Here is a 25,632-nt window from a genome sequence, read left to right on the forward strand (position 1 = left end):
TGTTTACAAACACTTCCAAAGATTGCTAAGCTGTGAAGGAAGGAATGAAAAATACAAAATGAAAATAAATATAGGAAAAACTAAAGTAATGAAAGTAAACTTCAAAGAGAATTTAGTAATGAAAGAAAAATAGAAAAAGTAAAAAATGACTGATATTTGGGGCCTATAGTTACAGAGGAATGGAAGAGCACAGCAAAAATAAAAGGAAGGATACCAACAGAAAGGAAGCATTCAGTATGAAGAGAAAATTACTGTATAGTAGTCTTCAGTTAGAATTAAGGAAGAGGTTAGCCAAATGCTATTTATGGAGTGTCTTGTATAGAAATGAAGACATTAATCAAATGGACAATGAGTTAGAGAGAGAGGGACTGGATTGAGGATTTTTAGATGTGGATATGGAGAAAGTAAAGTAGCCGGAGAAGGCTTGGGACAGAAACGAATGGAGGCAACAGTGGTGTAAAGGACCTGCTGCTAGGCAGAATACTAGATGATGAGGTTGTAAATTTATATTAAAAACGAATTAAATAATTACAATTAACATGTGTACATATATATATATAATATTTTATTTAAAAAAAAAACCTTTACAATTAATAAGTTTATTATTTTTACATAATTAAATATTAAAATAGTGATACTATACCGTCACCAGAGTGTGTTGTACTTAGTTCATTCACTGCGCTATATAACATGATATGTATGTGTGTTTGTGATTCTTTATTAACAGTGCTTATATAATTTTTTTAAATATATTTATTTTATTATTATCAGTTTTTATTTACATCAGTTGACTCAGCACTCCAAATCTTGAGCTTTCTGAAATAAAAATAAAAATTATTTCTAGATAATAATTAATTTATAATACTAACACATAAATTAATACTAATACATAAAATAAAATATTATAAAAAATATAACAAAATTGTCTTTTTTATTATTATTATCTTTTATGACCGCATGGGATTACTTTAGTCAGTCCATTATCCAAGTCTCTTCAATAGGACTGTTTGGGCCTTGTGATCATCCCAATATTTTTTCATACATTTCGATCTTTGTGCCCTTTCTATTGTTGAAAATGTTTGTGTTGTGAGCTTTTCTTGCAAATGTGAAACATGTTTTTTTCTTGATTTACTTGTTAAATTCTATCTTATCTGTGGTGTCTTCTGATGTAAGACGAATTTCCTTCAGATCCTCTCTTATTTTTTATACATCCTGTCTTAGTGTTTTTCAAGTCGAGATTGTACTGCATAAGTTTTTCAGAAGTTATAAATCTTGCTTCCTCACAATATGTCCAAAGAATCCTAGTCTCCTCTTATTACATGGTTTCAGTGATGGGTTCTAACTCTTTGTACATGACTTTGTCGGGCACAGTCCACCACTGACCGTCTTTCTGGTATAAATTGATTCATGTTCTTCTTTTTCCAATTTTCTGGAGTTTGTCTGTCTCTGATTGTTCGTTTAGGTGGAAGAGTGTTTCTGCTGAATAAGTTGTTTCTGGTTTTATAACTGTGTTGTAGTGTTTTATTTTTGCATTTATTGAATGGAATTTTTATTGTAAGTGTACCAGATTAATTTTTCAGCTTTAGCTAGTTTTCTTCCTATTTGGATTGAGGTTTTTTGTTCAGGTTGTTTGTTATTATTTCTCCAACGTATTTAAATTGGGTTATTATTTTGATTTTATTAATGTCTATGTTTACTTCTTTTAATCGTGTTGGTTTTTTGGAGCATAATTCTGTCTTTTTTAATGATATTTTGAGACCAATTTTATTTGCACTGTTTTGAAATTCTAATATCTCTGATTTAGCTTTGTCGATGTCATTTGCTAGCAGTGCCAAGTCATCAGGAAACCAAGACAGTTTGTTTTAATTTTTTGGCCTATTTTTATTTTTGGGGGCATTTTTAGAGCCATTCCCTTATTACTATTTTTAGAGCACAGTTAAATAACAGTGGTGAGATCCCATCGCCTTAGCACATACCTGTTTGATTTCAAATGGTTCCGAGAGCTCACCTCTGAATTTTACCTTCAATTTAATGTTTGTGAGGGTCAGTTTTATTGATTTTACTAATTTGGTATGTATATTAATAAAATTGTCTTTATTAAACAAAATATTTTTTTACAGTTTTTTACTGCCTTCGCTGTCTTGCATCCAACATGCTACAATTCTCTGTTAAAAATATCCTGTTCTGTAAGATCTTCTTTCTTTTTCTGTTTCTACTCCAGAACCACCATAAGGTATTACTTCAGAGGGTGAACGAGGATGATATGTATGAATGTAAATGAAGTGTTGTCTTGTACAGTCTCAGATCGACAATTCCTGAGACATATGGTCAATTGAAACCCAACCACCAAAGAACAGTGATATCCACAATCTATTATTCAAATCCGTATAAAAGTTTTTTGCCTTTACTAGGATTTGAACCTTAGAACTGTCAACTTCGAAATCAGCTGATTTGCGATTATGAATTCACCACTACACCAACCTGGCGGATTATTTTGTGAGATCTAGACTTCTCATAGCTTGCCCAATTTCATTCATATATCTTTATGATATAACAAACTACTATTTTGTTTGGCTTCTTTCTCTCTTTTTACGTTAGTTCATTAAAAAATGTAATGGGGAACCAATTTACTTTGAAAATTTCTTTAGTAAGCCAAGTATGAGATGTTTATTATTTTTGGGATGATATAAGAATTTTGGAAATAATTTATACATATTAATTATATATAATTAATTATATAATAATTATTTAATTAATTTATATACAATTATTATTTATATAATAATAATGTTTTTTTATTATTATAAAACAAAACATTATAAAACATTTTATAATGTTTTATAATATTATAAAATGTTATAAAACATTTTTATTGTGGTATCAGGTCAAATACCATAAAAGAATGTTTAGAAAGAAAGATTAGATCACAATTCAATTTTTTTTGATATTAGAAGATATGAAGATGAAAGTGTTAATGACAAAACAAATGAATGAATAAAATGTTGATTTGCAAAAAAAAAAATAAATAAATAAAAAATAAATTTTATAAAAGAATGCAGAAACTAATTTACCAGTGTTATTATGATTTTTTTTCAATGTCATGCAATTTTTACCAATTAAATTGATCTTCTATTTGTCATTAGTTTAATAATAATACTTTCTCTTTTGTTAATGTAATGACTAATACAATGAAAAAAAGTTAACATTGCAATATATTCATTATTTTAAATTAGAAAGTTTAATGTAATGTTGTTATAACAAATTTCAATGTCATTTAAATTAATGGAAAGATTTCAAAAATATCTCATTTGTTTTTTTGGTCGTAGTCATTTGATGATTTTTTAAAAATATTCAATTTCTTTCTATTTTGTGTTTTTATTTTGATTTCTAAATAATAATTATTATATTTTCAATATTTTTATCTATGATACTTGGCAATGAAAATTACTTTTTTTAAATTGTAAATTTTTTTTGTCATCTCAAGTTACATAGAAGAACCCAGCAATCAGCATTATACAATAAATAGTACTATTATTTATAGTGATTAAAAATGAAAAATAAATCCAGTTAAAAACAAAATATACATCTCACTAAGACATACACAAATTGTAATATATAAAAAAAAAATGAATAAAATATACATCAAAAATTTAAAAAAAATCTAGACAATGAAAATTCATCCTGTTTGTCCAACATAAAACATTATTCAGTTGAAACAGATCAATTTATATATTAAAATACGTTATGTATTTTTTGTGATTTTATTTTGTGAGTAATGATTGGTTTTGTTTTTTTTTTTCTAAACAGACACGTTCAAATTAAAGTTATTTTAAATTTAAATTAGATAGAGTATTATTATTCTGACATTACATTACCACTAATTTAATTATTATTGGGAACTGTCTCATGAAAAACTAACTGACTAGTGGATTTAAAGAATTTGTAAGATGGCTATGGAATTGTTGAGTGTTCAGGGCATATGATGAAAACAAAAGCTTGCTTGTATGAGGCAGACAGTCGCTGTGCAAGGCATTATATTACTCTTTTTTCATAACATTAGACTCATTCAGAAAGTGAGTATTCTGTAATACAGTGTGTTTAACTATTTTCATAAATAGCAAAAATTCTTTCCAAAATTAAAATTTATTATCGTTTTGTTTAATTTCAGACAATATTTTCTTTAAAAATATTTAATGTACTTAAAAATATTTCTTACTGTATACAGTACAAAAATCAAAAAGTTTATTCTTGTATTATAGATTATTATTATTCTCCCTCAATCAAGCGAATCATAAAATGAATGACCACTTTATAGGAATAGAGATTATCAAAATATTTCATTTAAGTTATATTTATATGCACTTTGTAATGGGTATTACTATCATTGATGATATTTGTAGTAATAAATATCATCATTAATTAATAGGTCTATACCCTACAAATAATAATAATTTATTGATAGCTTAGCCATTTTATACATATTCATAAAATAGCTAAGTAATTTTTGTATCGCATTGTTGACTACATTCAATACTAATATTTACTTTTCATTTTCAATAAACTGATTTAATTTAATTCTTGGCGTGACCCACTATGAATAGTATAGTTGTTTCCGTCTGCAAAATTTGGCATGTTAATTAATATTTTATGTGTATTAATGAATTCATATATTTTTTGTTAGTGAATTTTTGCTTGCAATGCCAAAATTTAAATCCACAGTTAAGAATAAAAAGCTCTGTAGTCAAGTTCATACAATAGTTAATAAATGTATATGATTTTATGAAGAAGAAGCTATAAAGTTAAGAAAATTAGATTATAACAAATATTTAATATGAATTCAAAAACGTGAAGAAAGAACTGTTGTAGCTACAGATTGTGGAATTTCAAAATCACAAGTTCAAAAACTCTGAAAAGAAAAGTAGGAACTTCTTAAATCTAAATCGCATTCATGCTCATACAGCACATCAAAATAGTATAAATAACGTTCAAGACCAGTTATGGATTAGTTTTGATCAAGGTGTTGTAAGAAGAACAGTTAACGAGTCTCATGCAAAACATAATAAATTACCTACATTAAATAAATTACATGAAGAACTTCAAAAAAGTATTCAATTTAAATGTTCTAGAACTACATTAGCAGCTATCCTGAAAGAGTTAAGGTTTAATTGGTGTAAAAGTGATGATAATAACAGGAAATATTTAATTGAGAAGATAATTCTTCCATTGTTTATTTGGAACAATCATATATTATAACATCACATTTGATGACAAAATCGTGGTTGGAGTAAAAAAAATAAATCATGTAAAAAACATCGTTGGAGTAGTGCAGGAGTAAAAATGTTAATTGGTTAATCATAATCCACACTGGAAAAGAAATGAGATTCATTCTGAATGCAATGTTAACTTGGAAAACAAGTTCAAAAAGTGGTGACTCTCATCAACAACAACAATTTCAATTAATGAGAATGTGAAAAGTTAATTTCTGGTTTCCCCCAACAGTCAGTGGTACTATAGCTAAACCATTTATCAGATCGAATTCGGAGACGACCTTTTATTTGAAATTAGATTTTCTACAAAAAAGTTGTCCATCTTTTTCGATATTTCTTTTGGTTATTGAGAAAAGCAGTTTTTAAAAAAAACTGCTGAAAAGACTGAAAAGGTGGTATGGTGTATACCACTGCCACTGTTATTGCATATGTGTCACGACTGGCTGCACCTGGTTTTGGTTTCTTGACTAAAAAACATAAATAAAAGAAAAACTCAAAAAATGACAAAAAGTATGATCATCTTCTTGTTGTGTTTGTCAGGTAATGGTAAGAACTGTGAAAAATACCTTTTTCCCCTTATTAAGGTTAGGTAATCAGTTAAAACTACCATTTTTAAGTTAGGGGGCCAACTACTCTGAAACCCTCCTATTTCAAATCACTCAAAGTTTCTGATCATATGAAAACCAACTAAAGAAATTACAATAAACTGATCAATTTTACGAACTTAACAGACTTTAATTGTTATTTATCACTACTATTCTCATAATCATGAGAATAAGAACACATTGGGGGGGGGGGGACACAGTAGCGGAGCCCACTGACTAGTATTGTATAACTAACTATACGGCCAGAAAAGTATAAACTTTAAGAGCGACAAGAAAATAGTATAGTTTTCCTTCAGGTTACATTAAAAATTAAGTACATTGTATTAAATGAATCGTATTAAAACAACAGTCATTGAATATTATCATAAAAATAAACTTAGATAAAGAACAAATTAATTAAATAAAAGTAAATAAATATTAATAATTAAATAAAAAAATAAAAGAAAACTAGAGAAACAGTAAATCAAGTAACTGATAACAAAAAAATGAAAATAAAAAAAAATTATTACTTTATCATCAAATGATTATAATTAATACTATTGTTTTTTAATGAAAATGAAAGCCATCTCTTCATATTACAATTAATGGATAGTATTATGTTACGTTCAGTGAATTGTAACACATAATACTCTACTAGATTTTAACTATATATTTTCTCCTGAACTCCCCCCACTTCCGTAATAAAAAATTAGATTAAAATGATATGACCACAGCCTTCATGATTACACCAGTACTTCCTTTTTATCCTTTCCTAGTATTACAGCTATATTCATAAACTTTTCCTATTTTTTATTTTCTTTGTATTTTTTCTTTTTTTTTTTTAATCTATGATGTTATTTTCATTTACCGTAACATATTAGATTTTATCGGTAGGTACTTTTATTATTATTACTGCTATCTCATTGAAAGTGAATAAGAGTAATGTGTTAAGATGCCGCACATTCTATTAAAATTGATACAGTTAGTTGTATTAGTGAAAGTATATACTGTTTTTTTTAACGTTTAAATTGCTTAATAGTTAATGGTTAGCTACGGCAAGAATTAAATTATTATCATGATTATTTAATAGAGATTTTTCAGATTTCTTATCTTTTTAATTTTATGGTTGTTTAAAATTTTTTACTGTTAGTATTATTATTATTATTATAAAAAAATTTCCAATTTTAGCGCTTACTTAGATGTGATTCAGAATTAATAAAAAAAATAAATATATATATATATATAAAATAAAATGAACTGGTCTTATATTCTTTATTCTTTTTAATATAATCCTTTGAAGATTTGTCCAGTCCTTCAATATTATTATAAACTGCTATATAAAGCCTAGATGGCATCTTTCAGTTTTATGTACTTTTTTTTTCCTGTTTAGCTTAGAATTATCTTAACGGTAACTACCGTTAAAATAATTCTTCAGAGGATGAATGAGGATGATATGTATGAGTGTAGATGAAGTGTAGTCTTTGTACATTCTCAGTTCGACCATTCCTGAGATGTGTGGTTAATTGAAACCCAACCACCAAAGAACACTGGTATCTACGTTCTAGTATTCAAATCCGTGTAAAAATATCTGGCTTTACTAGGACTTGAACGCTAGAACTCTCGACTTTCAAATGAGCTGACTTGAGAAGACGCGTTCACCACTAGACCAACCGGGTGGGTTTCAGTTTTATATACTTAGGAAAAACTTTTAAACTCAAATCTACATGTATATGACATTTTAATATTAACATATTTTTTTTTTAAATTATATAAAAACAATTAATGCAATAATAATAAATTATATTTTTTCAGATCATAAATTCTGGTTTTTTTGTTTTTTGCTTGATAAAGTAATTCACCACATAAGCTTGAAACTTGTGCAAAAAAAAAATGAAAATAGAAATTTTGAAGAACGTAAAAAAAAAATGCCTGACTAGAATTTGAATCCAGGACTTCTGGATGAAAGATCTTAGATGCTACCACCACTCTGCCACAGAGATTGTTTTACAAAATTATTTATTGTATTTCCTAATGAAAAATTTATTTAATTTTTTTTAAATACTCTCTCCAGTAATTACACACCTCTTATTATTCTGTTTAGCATCCAGTAACTACCATTCAGATATACTTCAGAGGAAGAACGAGGATGATATGTATGAGTGTAAATAAAGTGTAATCTTGCACAATCTCAGATCGACCATTTCTGAGATGTGCGGTTAATTGAAACCCAACCAACAAAGAACACTGGTATCTATGATCTAGTATTCAAATCCATATAAAAGTAACTTTCTTTACTAGGATTTGAATGCTGGAACTCTCGACTTCCAAATCAGCTGGTTTGGGAAGACACGTTCACCACTAGACCAACTTGGTGGGTTAGTAATTACACACCTACATGCAATTATAGATTTCGTACTTTTTTCTGGAAGATAAAAAATGACGTTTTATTGAAAAAAAATGAATTTTTATTGAGATAAGATGCCAGGATTTGTATACCGAACCATTCAGATGAAGAGCAAAGATGCAACTATTCCTTTATGCTGGTACTCTGCCGAAGAGGTTGATTAGTTTTTTATTTATTTTTATTTTTTTTGTCTTCAGTCATTTGACTGGTTTGATGCAGCTCTCCAAGATTCCCTATCTAGTGCTAGTCGTTTCATTTCAGTATACCCTCTACATCCTACATCCCCAACAATTTGTTTTACATATTCCAAACGTGGCCTGCCTACACAATTTTTCCCTTCTACCTGTCCTTCCAATATTAAAGCGACTATTCCAGGATGCCTTAGTATGTGGCCTATAAGTCTGTCTCTTCTTTTAACTATATTTTTCCAAATGCTTCTTTCTTCATCTATTTGCCGCAATACCTCTTCATTTGTCACTTCATCCACCCATCTGATTTTTAACATTCTCCTATAGCACCACATTTCAAAAGCTTCTAATCTTTTCTTCTCAGATACTCCGATTGTCCAAGTTTCACTTCCATATAAAGCGATACTCCAAACATACACTTTCAAAAATCTTTTCCTGACATTTAAATTAATTTTTGATGTAAACAAATTATATTTCTTACTGAAGGCTCGTTTAGCTTGTGCTATTCGACATTTTATATCGCTCCTGCTTCGTCCATCTTTAGTAATTTTACTTCCCAAATAACAAAATTCTTCTACCTCCATAATCTTTTCTCCTCCCATTTTCACATTCAGCGGTCCATCTTTGTTATTTCTACTACATTTCATTACTTTTGTTTTGTTCTTGTTTATTTTCATGCGATAGTTCTTGCGTAGGACTTCATCTATGCCGTTCATTGTTTCTTCTAAATCCTTTTTACTCTCGGCTAGAATTACTATATCATCAGCAAATCGTAGCATCTTTATCTTTTCACCTTGTACTGTTACTCCGAATCTAAATTGTTCTTTAACATCATTAACTGCTAGTTCCATGTAAAGATTAAAAAGTAACGGAGATAGGGAACATCCTTGTCGGACTCCCTTTCTTATTAGGGCTTCTTTCTTATGTTCTTCAATTGTTATTGTTGCTGTTTGGTTCCTGTACATGTTAGCAATTGTTCTTCTATCTCTGTATTTGAACCCTAATTTTTTTTAAATGCTGAACATTTTATTCCAGTCCACGTTATCGAAAGCCTTTTCTAGGTCTATAAACGCCAAGTATGTTGGTTTGTTTTTCTTTAATCTTCCTTCTACTATTAATCTGAGGCCTAAAATTGCTTCCCTTGTCCCTATATTTTTCCTGAAACCAAATTGGTCTTCTCCTAACACTTCTTCCACTCTCCTCTCAATCCTTCTGCAATTCTTCTCCTCTCAATTCTTCTGTTTTTTATTTATACGTATACAATTGTATTTTGGATGTGATTAAGAAACTTAATCTTTCCTTATAGGCACATTACCATTAGGTTTATTTTACTGCCATCTCGCAATTAACTACATCCTCACGTCAGTCTGTAGACAGCCCTTCTATCAGATCATAGAAATGATGAACTGGCTTCCTGATATCCTCAGTATTTATCAATTAGGATCAGATGTTTATAAACAGAATTGGAAATTTGAAAGAAGGGATTATAAATAACAAAAAAGGGTTGGTACTGAAAAAAAGATGCGTCTTTAAAGGAATTGTAGTATATAATGTATATCCTCACGCAGTGGAAAGCTTAAAGATCCTTTTGGTAGTGGTTGTTCATTCTTTCCAATATTCCTGAAGAAATTGAGGAATTTTTTTCTAGAATAGCACAGTATTGATTAATAATATTGTTTTATATTAAAAATACACTTAATTAATTTTTCTTCAGAAATTAAAAAAACACCTGAAAGTACATAAAAAAATCTTAAAACAACAACTTTGCCCATTACTGAATACTTTTTTGGCGTGAGGAAACATAAAACTAAAGTATAACTAAAACCACAATGGGATTATAGTTTTTTAACAGTCTTCATCTTTTCCTATACAGTTAAAAGTTTTATCACTCTAAAGGTGGAAAAAGGCTTCCTTATTTTTTTAATTCTGATATTGCAGAAATTAATGGATTTAGAAATAAATGGAGTTTTTCTGCCTATTGGATTACATTTAATAAAAATGTAATTTAAATTAAAATTCGTGTGTTATTGTTATTGTGTTGTCCATTGCATTTATTTCAATTTACTTCGATCAAAGGCAGTCTCTCTTTGGCTGATCATTTTATTTCTTCACCCATCATCTTTTGTGAGTCTTCATTTACTCTATCTTGGATATTACTGCAGGATTATGTCATCTACTACCACTGGTGATGTTATGCTGATGTTTTCTACAAATTGGTGCAGCAATTTGCTTTTTTTTATTGCGGTTCAGCATTTTGGTGACAACTTTGCTTCTCGGATAATCCAGAGTATAGTTGTTTCCTATATAAATATTACTAAAAAATACAATCTATTGGTAGAGTCTGACCTCCTATTCCTATTGAAATCTAAATATTATCTTTTTTTTCTTTTTCCTGTTTAACCTCCGGTAACTACCTTTCAGATAATACTTAGAGGATGATATATATGAGTGTAAATGAAGTGTAGTCTTGTACATTCTCAGTTCGACCATTCCTGAGATGTGTGGTTAATTGAAACCCAGCCACCAAAGAACACCGGTATCCACGATCTAGTATTCAAATCCGTGTTAAAATAACTGACTTTACTAGAACTTGAACGCTGGAACTCTCGACTTCCAAATTAGCTGATTTGGGAAGAAACGTTCACCACTAGACCAACCCGGTGGATAAAATATTATCTTGTCCATTGCTGTTTTTAACTATGCGTTCCTTATCCTTGATTCGTTCATCCCCATTTTTTGAGGATCCTGAAATCCTGAGGATCCATCCATGCTTTTAGGATACTGGGATCTATATACTCATAGTTGGTGCATCAACTGCTGGGGTTGTGGTGCTAGTAGATTCATATGAGGACTACTTTCTGTTCGGTTTTTACACAGTAAGTCTAATGGATGAATCACAGAAATCTAGGCTCAAAGTATAAAGTATAAAAAATCATAATAGCTAAATAAGAAAAAAGAAAACTTACCGATCCTGACTCAACTGTTGCCAATGTATCTATCTAAATTTGACCAATTATTTGAATAATCAATTTTTAAATGTCCAAATGTACTTAAACCAAAATGTTTAGGTTGTTTACTTAATTTTTGAAACCTTTTTTGTAACAGTTCAGTTAATAAGTTAATATTAACATCAGCATCATCTTCATTATCATCAACATTGTCAACATTTTCGTTTATTATTACAGATTTATTTTTATCATTATTTTTATTTCCATCACTTATATCATCATGGTATATTATCGTTCCCGTATCTTCATCTATGTCATCATTATTATTATTATTATCATCAACCTGATTTGTTTTATTACTGCCACTAGTAGCACCGCTTGATGTACTATTTATGCTACTACCACCGCTTCCATGAACTACATGATAATTATCTTTTTCATCCCTCATTTCTGTTATAATTGGTGCTAATGATCTTTGTCGGTAATTACTGAAAAAAAAAAAAAACATAATTCGTTAATTCACTTATTAAGATAATTAATAGATTAATTTAATATATAATAAAAATTTATAATGTAATGAAAGATTTTTATTTTTATGGGAATTTAGACATGTATCTAACTCGGTACATGTAAATTTGTAACGGATAATTGAATCGATTCTTAAATATAATGAAGTTATTTTCATCAAAATATTTTCAGCTATGCATATGTAATGACTAAATGCAGTAATTGTATTGTATAATTCTAGTTATATCTGATGGTTTTTTTTTTTTAAATACTAAGATGTATTTATAATGTAGCTGAAAAAGTTCAAAAATTTTAATATATGTTTATGTAGTATGTAAGTCTATTACCTTTAAGGAATTAACATATCTGTTATAGAATATATCTCTTTCAAAGTAAGAGTCTTATGATTTAGTCCCAGTTCATATTATATATATATATATTTTTTACTTTTAAGACCCCAATGGATCACTTCAGTTCATTTTTTTTTGGCAAGTTCTTTCTTTTCTTGCTGATTTGTTGTTTTTCAGCTTTTCTTTTTTGCCAGTAATTTCTAAGGGTTTCAGATCTTCTTGCCCTTTCTTGTTCAGAGTAAACCCGGCTTGTTGTTTTCTTGGGTTTTGATAGGAATCTTGTTTCTTTATTTTTTAATTTCTCATAGTTTCTGGTTTTTGTTTTTAGGTTTTCACGAGTTATGTCTAATTCCTCCATGTCTTTCTGTACTTCGTAAACCAGTTTGGTCTGCTTTTCTTTTTCCAGAAAGGTTTGATTATCCGTCTGATAAGTCTGGTCTCTTCCATTCTGAAAATATGTCCTAGAAAGGAAATTCTCTTCTTTCAAAACTTATTAGTTATCGGGATGATCGTTTTGTAAATCTCTTCGTTTGGAATAATTCTCCAAATCCCGTCTTTTTTAATCGGGAAAAACTTTTTATTTACAATCCAACTGTATGTGGATTCTATCACCTTCAAAATACTTCCGTTGGAAAACCATGCAATGCTTCAAACAGTTTTTGCACTTTTCATAGTAGTTTTGGAACTCAGAAACTGGAATATCCTTCAGTTGGTTGGTTACATTTTTTTTTTAATGTTTTCTACTGTTCCAAAATGGTGTCCTTTGAGGTGTTTTTTTAAAGACGAGAACAGGAAAAAGTTGCAGGGACTCAAGTCAGATAAATAAGGTGGTTGAGGAAATACAGGAATGTTTTTCTTTGCCAAAAACTCATTAATTGAGTGCAGTATGACATGGTGCATTGTCATGATGCAGCATCCAGTTGTCTTTGATGGCTGGTCTCACACAGGGAACTCTTTTTTACAGTCTTTCAAGAATTTTTCAGTAAACATACTGATTTACAGTCTGTCCTGTAGGCAAAAGCTTCTTATGTACAATACTATTACTATCAAAGAAACAAATTAGCATGGTTTTGATTTTTTATTTCTTCTTTTTCTGCTTTTTTGGGATATGGTGAGTTTGCAGTGTGCCATTCCTTGCTCTAGCGTTTTATTTCTGGGTCATACTTAAATATCCAATAATCATTACCAGTAATAACATTTTTAAGAAAATCACAATCAATTTCAATTCGCCCTAGAAAGTCGCGGCACACACTTCCACCATGTTGTTTTTCTGTTCAACAGTGAGGTTTTTTGGGACCAATTTTGCACAAACTTTTTTCATATTCAATCCGATTATCAAAATTTGATGGATTGTGGTACGGTTCAAAATCAACTGTTCTGCAATCATTCTGACGGTTAATCGCCGGTCGTACCGTATCAAGTCTCTGATTCGGTCAACATTCTTACATTTTGACGTTGAACGGTCTTTCAGAACGTGGATCTTCTTCAACTGATCCCCGGCCATCTGAAAAAAACTTTAAACTACGTAAAAACTTGGGCTCGTGACAGAACGTCATCTCCATACGCCCTTTTTTAATTTTGAAAAAAGTTTCAGTAGCATTCTCACAGAGTTTAACACAAAACTTGATTACACAACGTTGCTCATAGTATCACTCATTTTTGTAACGCATAACAAAAACTCGTTTCCGTCTCACGTAGCAACAATAGACCGAAAATATTAATACCTAATATAAATCAGCTGTTCTTATAACAATATGTTTACTAGTAACTTTACAGTGTTGCCACTTTGGCTGCCAAAAAAAAAAAAAAAAAAAAAAAAAACTAGTCTCACAACTTTATTTACAGATTTCGCGTATAAATACAGGATGTCCCATATAAAATGCAACCCATCAATCACTCATCCATGAAATTTCAAAAGTCAAGCTTACTACCCTACTCGTTACTGAAATGGATTCGTCCAACATCTGAACATCGCGGCGACACAGTAGAACACTACTGATAGTAACAACAATGCAATCATAACGTTCAGTGTATTGCTAGAAGAGAGAAGATGGTGTTTTCGCTAAATGAACATGTTTTCATTGTCGAGTCGTACTTCAGTACGAAATCAGCGGTTGCAGTGCAAGATTTGTTTCGCCATAAGTACCCAGATAAACCAGCTCCTAACAAAACATCAGTATTAAGGTTAGTCGCAAAATTTAGAGAGACCGGTTCTGTTAATAACAAGGAACACAAAAGATCTGCGTCAGTGTTGAATACAGATACAGTCACTGAAATTAAAGACCGATTACTCGCCTCGCCAAATAAATCGATCAGATGTTTGTCTGCTGAAATTAATTTGTCTAAATCGACAAAATAATTCATCGTTCATGGTTCATCGGGCGACCAAACGATTACAATTACGACCTTATTGCATTCAAACGGTTCATCGACTTCTTGAGCCCGACAAAGAAAAACGGCTACAATATTGTCAACGGTTTCGTCGATTTCTGCGTGAGGTAATTAACGTTATGGATTCGTTATTTTTCACGGATGAAGCACGGTTTCATTTGGACGGCTACGTAAACAGCCAAAACAGTAGAATTTGGAGCGCTGAAAATCCCTACCTTTATCACTAAAAACAATTACACCCGCAGAAGTTGGGCGTGTGGTGCGCGATATCGCGGAAGAAAATAATCGGTCCTATTTTTTTCGAGTACACCATTAATGCAGAACGATATCAGGATATTTTATTTCAGTTCATCGCACTCTTGGAAGAGGAAGACAGACACTGCCGGCTACAACATGACGGTGCGACATCGCACTACGCAGGTTCAACTTTTGATTTCGTCGGGGAATTCTACGGTAATCGTGTTATCGGTCGAGGCTTGTGGCCACCAAGATCTCCAGATTTGACTGCGGCGGATTTTTTTCTACGGGGTTACCTCAAAGAAAAAGCCTACGGCGACAAACCACGAACACTTGAACAATTGAAAGTCAATATTGAACAAGCTGTATTAAATATCCAGCCACAAACTTTGAAAAAAGTTGTAAAAAACGCTGTAAAAAGAATTGAAACTTGTATTCAAGAAGATGGAGGCCACTTCCAACATTTACTCTAAATGTAAGGTAATGGATGATAATAATAAAAATTACATTTACATTTACACATGCCTTTTTATTATTTCAATACCTACCAATATAAGGTTGGGTTGCGTTTTATATGGGACACTCTGTATATATATATATATATGTATAATCTTTACTTTAGGAGAAAATAACTAACCTTACAGGTAAAATATGTTTATAATTTTATTTTACTAATATAAATTTATGTAATCATTTTTCATATCCTTTGAACTTTAGATTTAACAATTTTTAACTTTTATAATAAATAAACAAAAAAAAAAAAAAAAATATATACAGACAAAAATTTCATTTTTAAATGATTTAAATTTAAATGAATAAGTTGCTTTTTTCTATAAAATTAATGTTTACAAGTAAACATTTATTAAATTCTACTGAAGTAATGTTATTCATGTTTTTTTTTCTTTAGATATGAAAATCTGTCTTCCTGTAAAAATATAAATATTAAAAGAGAATTAAAGAAATAAATAAAATGAAAAAATACACAGGAAGCAAAAATATAATGGTTGTTTATCAGCCATAAATATTAATAAAAATAATGTTACTTACTAGACTAGATATGATTTATAAAATAAACAAAACTCTGTTGAACGAACGTATTAGCAAATGTGTTTGTGTGGTACGCTCGCGCGCGCGCGCGCGCGCGTGTGTGAGACAGAGAGAGCGATATCTCCTATACATACATATAAAAGAGAAAATGAAAAAGTAAATAATCCTTTAAACCAAATAAAAACAATTCCGGTGATAGAGTTAAACAAAAAAAAAACAAGTTATGGTAAATTTTTTTTTAAATCGACTTCGTATGGAAGATGTACGTCGTATATATTATTATTCATGTTAAACTGTCGATTATACGGATAAGTAAAAAGAAATCTACTTTCTATTTACTTGAAACTTAATTATCTATCATTATTAATTAATATTATTGTCTTATAATAGGCGTAATATTGTTTACAAAATTTCGTTTTTCTTTTGTTTAATTTATACTAAAAAGTTATCAATTTGACTAAAGTATTACTTTTTATTAAAATGTATCGATTTTGATTATTTAAAGAAAAAAAAACCCGGCAAAGGTTTATGCAATTTTCCTGGTTTTCTCCTTCACATGTTTTTATTTTAAATATGCCAAAGGGTTTTTAAATACTAAAATTGAATTAATTATACAATTTTTAGATCAGAATTATAAAAAAAAATCAAAATATTTAACAAAAACGTTTAATTTACACGAATATTCTCGCTTGATCAAATAACCTTAAAAATCATGCACTATTTTCTAACTGATCTTATATATATATATATATAAATTTTGAGATTTCTGTGAATTTGTTACTCTTTCACGTAAAATCTGTTCAACAGAATTTTGTATGAATATAGTTTTTATACCTAGAAAGAACGTAGGATTATTCCCATTATGAAATATTTAACCATGGCGGCCGTTTTAATAGCTTTCTATAACAATCCGATTATGTTCGTTGCCAATATTCAACTTTAGTACAGTGCGTTTCATAAAGTTCTTAGGAGTTACAAAAATTCAGTACAAAAAAAGTATTTTACTTACCTAAATGAAAGTTGTACGAGGTGATGCAGGGACACAAACAGTTTTTGTTAAAATCTATAAATGTTCAATATGTGCTCCTCTGGTGACACGGCACACATCAACACGAAAGCCTAACTCTTCTAACATGTCATTTTCGATAGATTTGATTGCATTGATTATGCAATCCTTTAGCTCAGCGATATCGTGCGGCATCGGTGGGATAAACACCTTATCTTTCACGTAACTCCATAGAAAGAAATCACATGGGGTGAGGTCTGGTGATCTTGGTGGCCACAGCAAAATGTGTTGATCTTCTTCATACCGACGTCCTATCCAGCGCCGAGGTAATGTTGTGTTAAGGTACTGTCGAACCTCGTTATGAAAACGGGCAGGACAACCATCTTGCTGGAAAATGAAGTCGTTGAGTAGCTGAGGCGTAAGCCATAATTGTAACATATCCAGGTATATCATTCCGGTTACTGTCGTTTCCATAAATAATAACGGCCCATACACTGCCTCACGAGAGATCGCACAAAAACGTTTACTTTCGGAGAATCCCGAATGTGTTCCACATAAGCGTGTGGGTTTTCAGTTCCCCAAACTCGCACGTTATGACGGTTTACTTTTTGTCCTGCTGCACAATAATGTACGTCCACATGTTGCGAGTCCGATACGTGATTTACTGAGAACATTTGGATGGGAAATTTACGATAATCCACCACATAGTCCGGTCTTAGCTCCTTCTGATTACCATTTGTTTGGGAAATTAAAAGAATTTTTGAGCGGTAAGCGATTCGCGGGTGACGATGAAGTTAAAAATGCTGTTATTCAGTGGCTAAATGAACTGGTGGCAGAAAAATACGACGATAATATATTGAAGCTGGTGTATCGCTACGATAAATATCTTAATTCATGTGGCGATTATATAGAGAAGTAGTATAAGGTATGTAGTTTTAAGAGAAATAAAAAATATTTATAATGTTTTCAGAATATTTTTTTTACAATGAAACGGTCTTAGACATAACCTCTCATAATTTCAATGGACTTTATTTATATCATTTATATCATTTTTCTCAGAATCAAATTTTCTAACAGTTATATTTAAGATTTTTACGTGTTTATTACGTATTTAACAAAATTATTTTACACCAAACATAGATTAGTTTGTTTTTCGATCCCCAATCTTTTGTCTCTTACCCCAGATTTATCGAAAAACTATTACAAACTAGCAGACCCGGCAATGCTTCGCTATTTCTATATATATATATATATATATATATATATATATATATATATATAGAGAGAGAGAGAGAGAGAGAGAGAGAGGGAGAAAAAGAGAGAGAGAGAGTTTAAATGAACACAATTGAAAATTTGATAAAAAAAAATTAAAAAACTGAACTTCACAAATTTTACCTTTCACTTATTCTCCTTCCCCTTTTCCCTTTCCAACTTCTCCCTTTTACCCTTCTCCCTCGCCCCTCTCCCAGTTTCCTTTTTACCCTTTCCGTTTTCCCCTTTTATCTTTCCACCTTTTCCCCGTTTTCCATTTTCCCCTTTTTCCCTTTTGCCCGCGCGTAAATCGGTCCATTAGTTTTTTAGTCTTTAGCGGACACACATTCGAACATGCATTTTATATATATATATATATAATAAAAAAGTCTGTTTGTTTGTTTTCGTAAATATCTCGACACCGGCCCCATCTAGCGCGTATAGTTTTTGCAAAAATATTTCTTTTCACGTAACTAATATTCATATTCTGAATATGAACCAAATCGGTCCATAAATATAATTTTTCTAAATATCTCAACCTCAGCGCCATCTAGCGGGTTCATTTTTTTGCAGAGATAATTCTTTCCATGCAAGTAACATTTATTCTGAATATGAGTCAAATCGGACCATAAATCCAATTTTTCGAAATATCTCGACGCCAGCGCCACCTAGCGGGTCCAAACTAATTCAGAAACCTTTCCTGGCATGTGTCCAACCACTCCCCAAAGTTTCATCGCTATCGGATGAACGGTTTAGAAAGATATAAGAGACATACAGACAGACAAACATTCATTTTTATATATATATAGATATAATTCTGGGATTTTTTTTCAGTTTTTCAAATCGTATTACATATATATATATATATATATATATAAAATTATCCCCTTAATTTATCCCCTTAATTTCGGTTCCAAGATTTATTTATAATATAGCTTAATTTTACCGAAGTTGCAGAAATCAGGGGGAAATCTTTGGTCACTCGACACTCCCTAACGAAGTATTTCACAATCTATATACGAACACTTTTCTTTATAAAAATAAAATAAAAACGTATTGGTAAAAAACCAGGAGAACATATCCTGAAAATCTGTTACATTCTTTGTGAATTAAAGATCTAAACTACTGTTTATTCCGATTTTTCCTGAACTTATTAATTTTTTTATTACGAACTGTATTTTTCTATACCAAAGAAAGCAGGGGCAGATAAATGTGAAGAATACAGAAGAATTAGTTTAACTAGTCATGCATCAAAAATCTTAACTAGAATTCTATACAGAAGAATTGAGAGGAGAGTGGAAGAAGTGTTAGGAGAAGACCAATTTGGTTTCAGGAAAAGTATAGGGACAAGGGAAACAATTTTAGGCCTCAGATTAATAGTAGAAGGAAGATTAAAGAAAAACAAACCAACATACTTGGCGTTTATAGACCTAGAAAAGGCATTCGATAACGTAGACTGGAATAAAATGTACAGCATTTTTAAAAAATTAGGGTTCAAATACAGAGATAGAAGAACAATTACTAACATGTACAGGAACCAAACAGCAACAGTAATAATTGAAGAACATAAGAAAGAAGCCGTAATAAGAAAGGGAGTCCGACAAGGATGTTCCCTATCTCCGTTACTTTTTAATCTTTACATGGAACTAGCAGTTAATGATGTTAAAGAACAATTTAGATTCGGAGTAACAGTACAAGGTGAAAAGATAAAGATGCTACGATTTGCTGATATAGTAATTCTAGCCGAGAGTAAAAAGGATTTAGAAGAAACAATGAACGGCATTGATGAAGTCCTATGCAAGAACTATCGCATGAAAATAAACAAGAACAAAACAAAAAGCAATGAAATGTAGTAGAAATAACAGAGATGGACCACTGAATGTGAAAATAGGAGGAGAAAAGATTACGGAGGTAGAAGAATTTTGTTATTTGGGAAGTAGAAATACTAAAGATAGACGAAGCAGGAGCGATATAAAATGCCGAATAGCACAAGTGAAACGAGCCTTCAGTAAGAAATATAATTTGTTTACATCAAAAATTAATTTAAATGTCAGGAAAAGATTTTTGAAAATATATGTTTGGAGCGTCGGTTTATATGGAAGTGAAACTTGGAGAATCGGAGTATCTGGGAAGAAAAGATTAGAAGCTTTTGAAATGTGGTGCTATAGGAGAATGTTAAAAATCAGATGGGTGGATAAAGTGACAAATGAAGAGGTATTGCGGCAAATAGATGAAGAAATAAGCATTTGGAAAAATATAGTTAAAAGAAGAGACAGACTTATAGACTACATACTAAGGCATCCTGGAATAGTCGCTTTAATATTGGAAGGACAGGTAGAAGGAGAAAATTGTGTAGGCAGGCCACGTTTGGAATATGTAAAACAAATTGTTAGGGATGTAGGATGTAGAGGGTATACTGAAATGAAACGACTAGCACTAGATAGGGAATCTTGGAGAGCTGTATCAAACCAGTCAAATGATTAAAGCAAAAAAAAATTTTTTTTCTTAATAGGGCAAGTATAATTAGTAACGGCATTAATAATTTATTTTTTATTTTTTAATTACCTGGTAATTTAGTATGTATGTGTATATTAATTTGTGCATGATATATATGCGCACTTGTGCACGCATTTACTTGTTAAATAGTTTAAAGAAAATTAAGCAATTAGACTTATAACAAAAAAATCAAGGTCAGAGAAATTAAAGAAATATAAAATAACAATTAAAATGATCTTTAATATAATAAAACTAAAAATTCAAATGAAAATCTTTTTTTTATAATTTAACTTCTGTTATACTACGTGATACATTTTAAATACTACATATATATTACGCACGTATTTTCTTACAGCCCATTAATTTTATTTTTGGTTATTTATTTACTTTAAATTAATTACACTTTTAATTAGATAATTTATTAATCCAATAATTAAAACTGAAAAAGAGATGTTAGAACATTATTATTACATTTCTCTCTCTTTTATGTATATACGTGAATGTTTACACGAGCCTTCATTTTTTTTTAGTTAATTACCGTGTGTGTATGTGCGTGTATGTTTGCATTATATAGACCGTGTATATTGGGTTAAAAATGCAGTAATTAGCCACGACTTGTATATTTTCTATTGTAATATTACTATTAGAAACACAAATAATAAACGGAAATAAATGAGAAATAAAGGAAAAGAAACAATCAAAAATATTTTTTTCGTTGTTTATATATATATATATATATACATATACAGAGTGTATCACGAAGTTCTCCCCGGACTTTCATAACCTATTCTACTCGTAAAAATAATCGAAAAAGTACATATAAATATATATCCTAAAATTCGTTTGCCAGTTACGGCTAATGAAAGATTTCTATCGGATTTCATGTACCCCGATGAAATGAGGTCGTATTGAAATTTTTAGGAGATTATTTAAGGATCAGAATTAGTAATCTCGTATGGTTTTTGACCTGAATAAACGAAGAAAATAAATCCCAGAACCATATCTGTAGTAATTTTTGAGAAATCTGGGGTGAAAATCAATAAATATATTTTTTTTAAACATGTTCTTAAAACGTTTAACTTTTCTTTTTTTTTAAATAATTTTGTTAAGCTTGGTCCGTTGGTTTAAATATACATATTTATTTAATATACAAAAAATCGCTTACCAATAATTAAATTTGAAGCGTTTAAGCGCTTTCGGAATTAAATTCCATCTTCAGGAACTCTCATATTCATTCTATTTATAATAGTAATTAAAATTTAACATGTAAAATCGTAAAAAATTGTGATATTTGCTTAAAACGTAACAATACATCGTCATATGTTTTAAAATTATATCGACGTAAACGTCTCGTCAATTTGGCGGTCTCAACTCTTATATTAAAATGGATGTGGATCAGTTTGGCCAACATAATTTATTACTACTATTTAATACCTTTTATCTTTCTTTTTCTTGTTTAGCCTCCGGTAATTACTCTTCAGATAATACTTCAGAGGATGATCTGTATGAGTGTAAATGAAGTGTAGTATTGTACACTCTCAGTTCGAACATTCCTGAGATGTGTGGTAAATTGAAACCCAACCATCAAAGAACACCGGTATCCACAATTTAGTATTAAAATCCGTGTAAAAATAATTGACTTTACTAGGACTTGAACGCTATAGAATTCTCGACTTCCAAATCAGCTGATTTGGGAAGACGCGTTCACCATTAGACCAACCCGGTGGGTTTACTATTTAATACCTTTTTGTTTTGTATAAAACTTCGTTATCAGATTTTATCTGTTCGTTTATTGATTTATTATTATTTTAATATATATGATATTTTCCTAAAATATTAGTATTATATATGTTATTAGAGTAATCAAGTACAACCCACCGGGTTGGTCTAGTGGTGAACGCGTTTTCTCAAATCAGCTGATTTGGGAGTCGAGAGTTCCAGCGTTCAAATCCTAGTATAGTCAGTTATTTTTACACGGATTTGAATACTAAATCGTGGATACCGGTGTTCTTTGGTGGTTGGGTTTCAATTAACCACACATCTCAGGAATGGTGGAACTGAGACAGTAGAAGACTACATTTTATTTACACGCATACATATCATCCTCTGAAGTAACACCTGAACGGTGATTCCCGGAGGTTAAACAGGAGAAAGTAAATAAAAGTAATCAAGTATGTTAATAAATATTTGTCTGGGTCATAATTATGATTATTTTTTATAATATTCTTAGCAAAATTTGATTTATCTGTATGACCTTAGTGTATACAATTTAGATGCTGTTTTATTCTTACTAAAAATTATCGATTGGTCATACTGATGCAATTTAAATTGCAATCCGCGCATTTCAAACCGTACAGAGTAATTCAGGAGGATAAGGCAATACTTTGACAACTCATTCTAGAGGCTAAAAATAAGAAAAATTTTCATATAAACATAGGTCCGAAAACGTTTCGTTAGCGAGTTATACAGGGCGAAAGATTTCGCTCGAGTTTCAGTTCCTCCGGGTAAATTAAGGCTTTCTGAAATTCTGGGAAGGTCAACTAAGGGGCAAATTCAATTGTTTCTTATGGTTTTTGAGTTGCGAAATTGAAAAAAAATAAATCCCAGAACTGTATCTCTCTTAGTTTCTAAGATATCTCATGTAAAACTCCAAAAATAGGTTTAAAAAAAAACATTTTTTTAGGTTTGACGAACAATAACGTTGTTAAATTGGCAATAAATCATACATTTTTTAAACATAAATTGTAGAGAATTTAATTATAAGAAGATTGATGTAATTATCATAAGTATGTATTATCATAAGGCCAAATAAAATACAGACACAAGCGAGACAAAGACGGACGATACCGTTCTGCGTCGCGTAGACGCCTACTACAGTACTCCTCCACTAGGCAATTAAATTACGCAAGATATTGTTGATGCACTCATTGTATTAGTTTAGTTTTTCATTTATTTGAGCAAATTTAAATGTGTACCATGCCTCCCGAAAAAAAAGTGCCTCTTCGTAGATAGCTGACTATCCTGCAACATTTACATAACGAAGGAAAATGTTTTATACTGTCACAGTTTGCGAGAAAAATATTTGGTGCACAAAAAAGTTTCAAATAAACCAGAATGTTAAGATAAGTCTTCATATCGCAGGATTGCAAAAGAAAAGCCCCACAAGAACAACTTATAACAACGGCAACTAGCACAAACAAAAAAAAAACAACACTTTAGCTTGGATTTATGTAAAGCATTGCTTACATTCCTGTTCACAAACTTACAAATTTTACCTTCAAAGATTTTCTGCGAAAATATTACTTGAATCAAAATATACCATATGAATCAATATTGCGTAAAGATTACATACCAACAATTTACGTACATGTTCTGGAAGAAATACGCAATGAACTCAAGGACAGCATTATTTGGATTTCAGTTGACGAAACTACCGACAATTGTGGCCGTTACATTACGTATTTAATTGTAGTTGCATTAAAACTAGAACCTTCTTCTTTCTTTGTGGGGTAACCTACCAAAGACCTTGAAAACACAAATCATTCTACGATCGCTAGATTTGTTAAATAATTGTTAATTATCGAAATTATCGATCTGTTATTGTACGCTGATTTGAATTATCGATGTGTACGCTGATTTTGAAATAATAAAAAAAAAACTAAAAATTACAATTGTTTTATTATTTAAAATTGCATATTTTGATACTTTTCATGCATATTTTAAGCATTCTTCATGCGCATTTCAAGCGTTTTATGTTGCATATAATCCGGTCTCTAGTAACTTCTAACCGTATAGTAGAACAAAAATAAAATAAATTTCAAAAATTTTTTAGTTTTTAGTAAATCTCTCTAGTTATATATATATATATATACAGTGTCCCATATTAAACGCCCTATTTAATTTAACTATATCTCCTAAGTGTATATTCGCTTTTTCCAAGCGAATATACACTTGGAAAAGGCCAGGCGATACTTCAAGGTATCAGATCGATTATATCATGGTTAAGCAAAGATTTAGGAATCAACTTGTTGACTGCAAAACTTACCCTGGAGTAGACATTGATAGCGACCATAATTTAGTGATAATGTAATGTAAATTGGGATTTAAAAACCTGAAGAAAAGGTGTCAGATGAATCGGTGGAATTTAGAGAAGCTTGAGGAAGAGGAGGTAAAGAAGAGTTTTGAGGAGGACATCGCAAGAGGTCTGAGTAAAAAAGATAAGGTAGAAAATGTAGAAGAAGAATGGGAGAATGTTGAAAAGGAAATTATTAAATCAGCAGAAGCAAACTTAGGCGGAATAAAGAGAACTGGTAGAAAACCTTGGGTTTCAGACGATATATTGCAACTGATGGATGAACGTAGAAAATATAAGAATGCTAGTCATGAAGAAAGTAAAAGGAACTACCGACAATTAAGAAATGCTATAAACAGGAAGTGCAAACTAGCAAAAGAAGAGTGGATTAAAGAAAAGTGTTCAGAAGTGGAAAGAGAAATGAACATTGGTAAAATAGACGCAGCATACAGGAAAGTTAAGGAAAATTTTGGGGTACATAAATTAAAATCTAATAATGTGTTAAACAAAGATGGTACACCAATATGTAATACGAAAGGTAAAGTCGATAGATGGGTGGAATATATTGAAGAGTTATACTGAGGAAATGAATTAGAAAATGGTGTTATAGAGGAAGAAGAGGAAGTTGAGGAGGATGAAATGGGAGAAACAATACTGAGATCTGAATTTAAGAGAGCATTAAAAGATTTAAATTGCAGAAAGGCTCCTGGAATAGACGGAATACATGTAGAATTACTGCGCAGTGCAGGTGAGGAAGCGATTGATAGATTATACAAGCTGGTGTGTAATTTATGAAAAAGGGGAAGTACCGTCAGACTTCAAAAAAAAGTGTTATAGTCATGATACCAAAGAAAGCAGGGGCAGATAAATGTGAAGAATACAGA

At 30.6% G+C, this 25,632-nt stretch overlaps 1 protein-coding gene across 1 annotated transcript in view; it reads right to left on the reverse strand.

Moving 5' to 3' along the window:
• Positions 1-573: 573 nt before the first annotated feature.
• LOC142333730 (uncharacterized) overlaps positions 574-25,632 on the reverse strand; it is an 81,745-nt gene continuing 56,686 nt past the window's right edge. Inside the window, exons 3-4 of the mRNA XM_075381177.1 lie at positions 11,410-11,879; positions 574-816 (exon numbers count right to left, since the gene is read on the reverse strand). Coding sequence (XP_075237292.1) covers positions 11,420-11,879 — 460 coding nt within the window. The 3' untranslated portion in view covers positions 574-816; positions 11,410-11,419. The remainder of the gene's footprint in view (positions 817-11,409; positions 11,880-25,632) is intronic.

The sequence above is a fragment of the Lycorma delicatula genome, chromosome 13 (assembly GCF_047948215.1).
Source record: "Lycorma delicatula isolate Av1 chromosome 13, ASM4794821v1, whole genome shotgun sequence".
In the NCBI taxonomy this organism is placed as follows: Eukaryota; Metazoa; Arthropoda; class Insecta; order Hemiptera; family Fulgoridae; genus Lycorma; species Lycorma delicatula.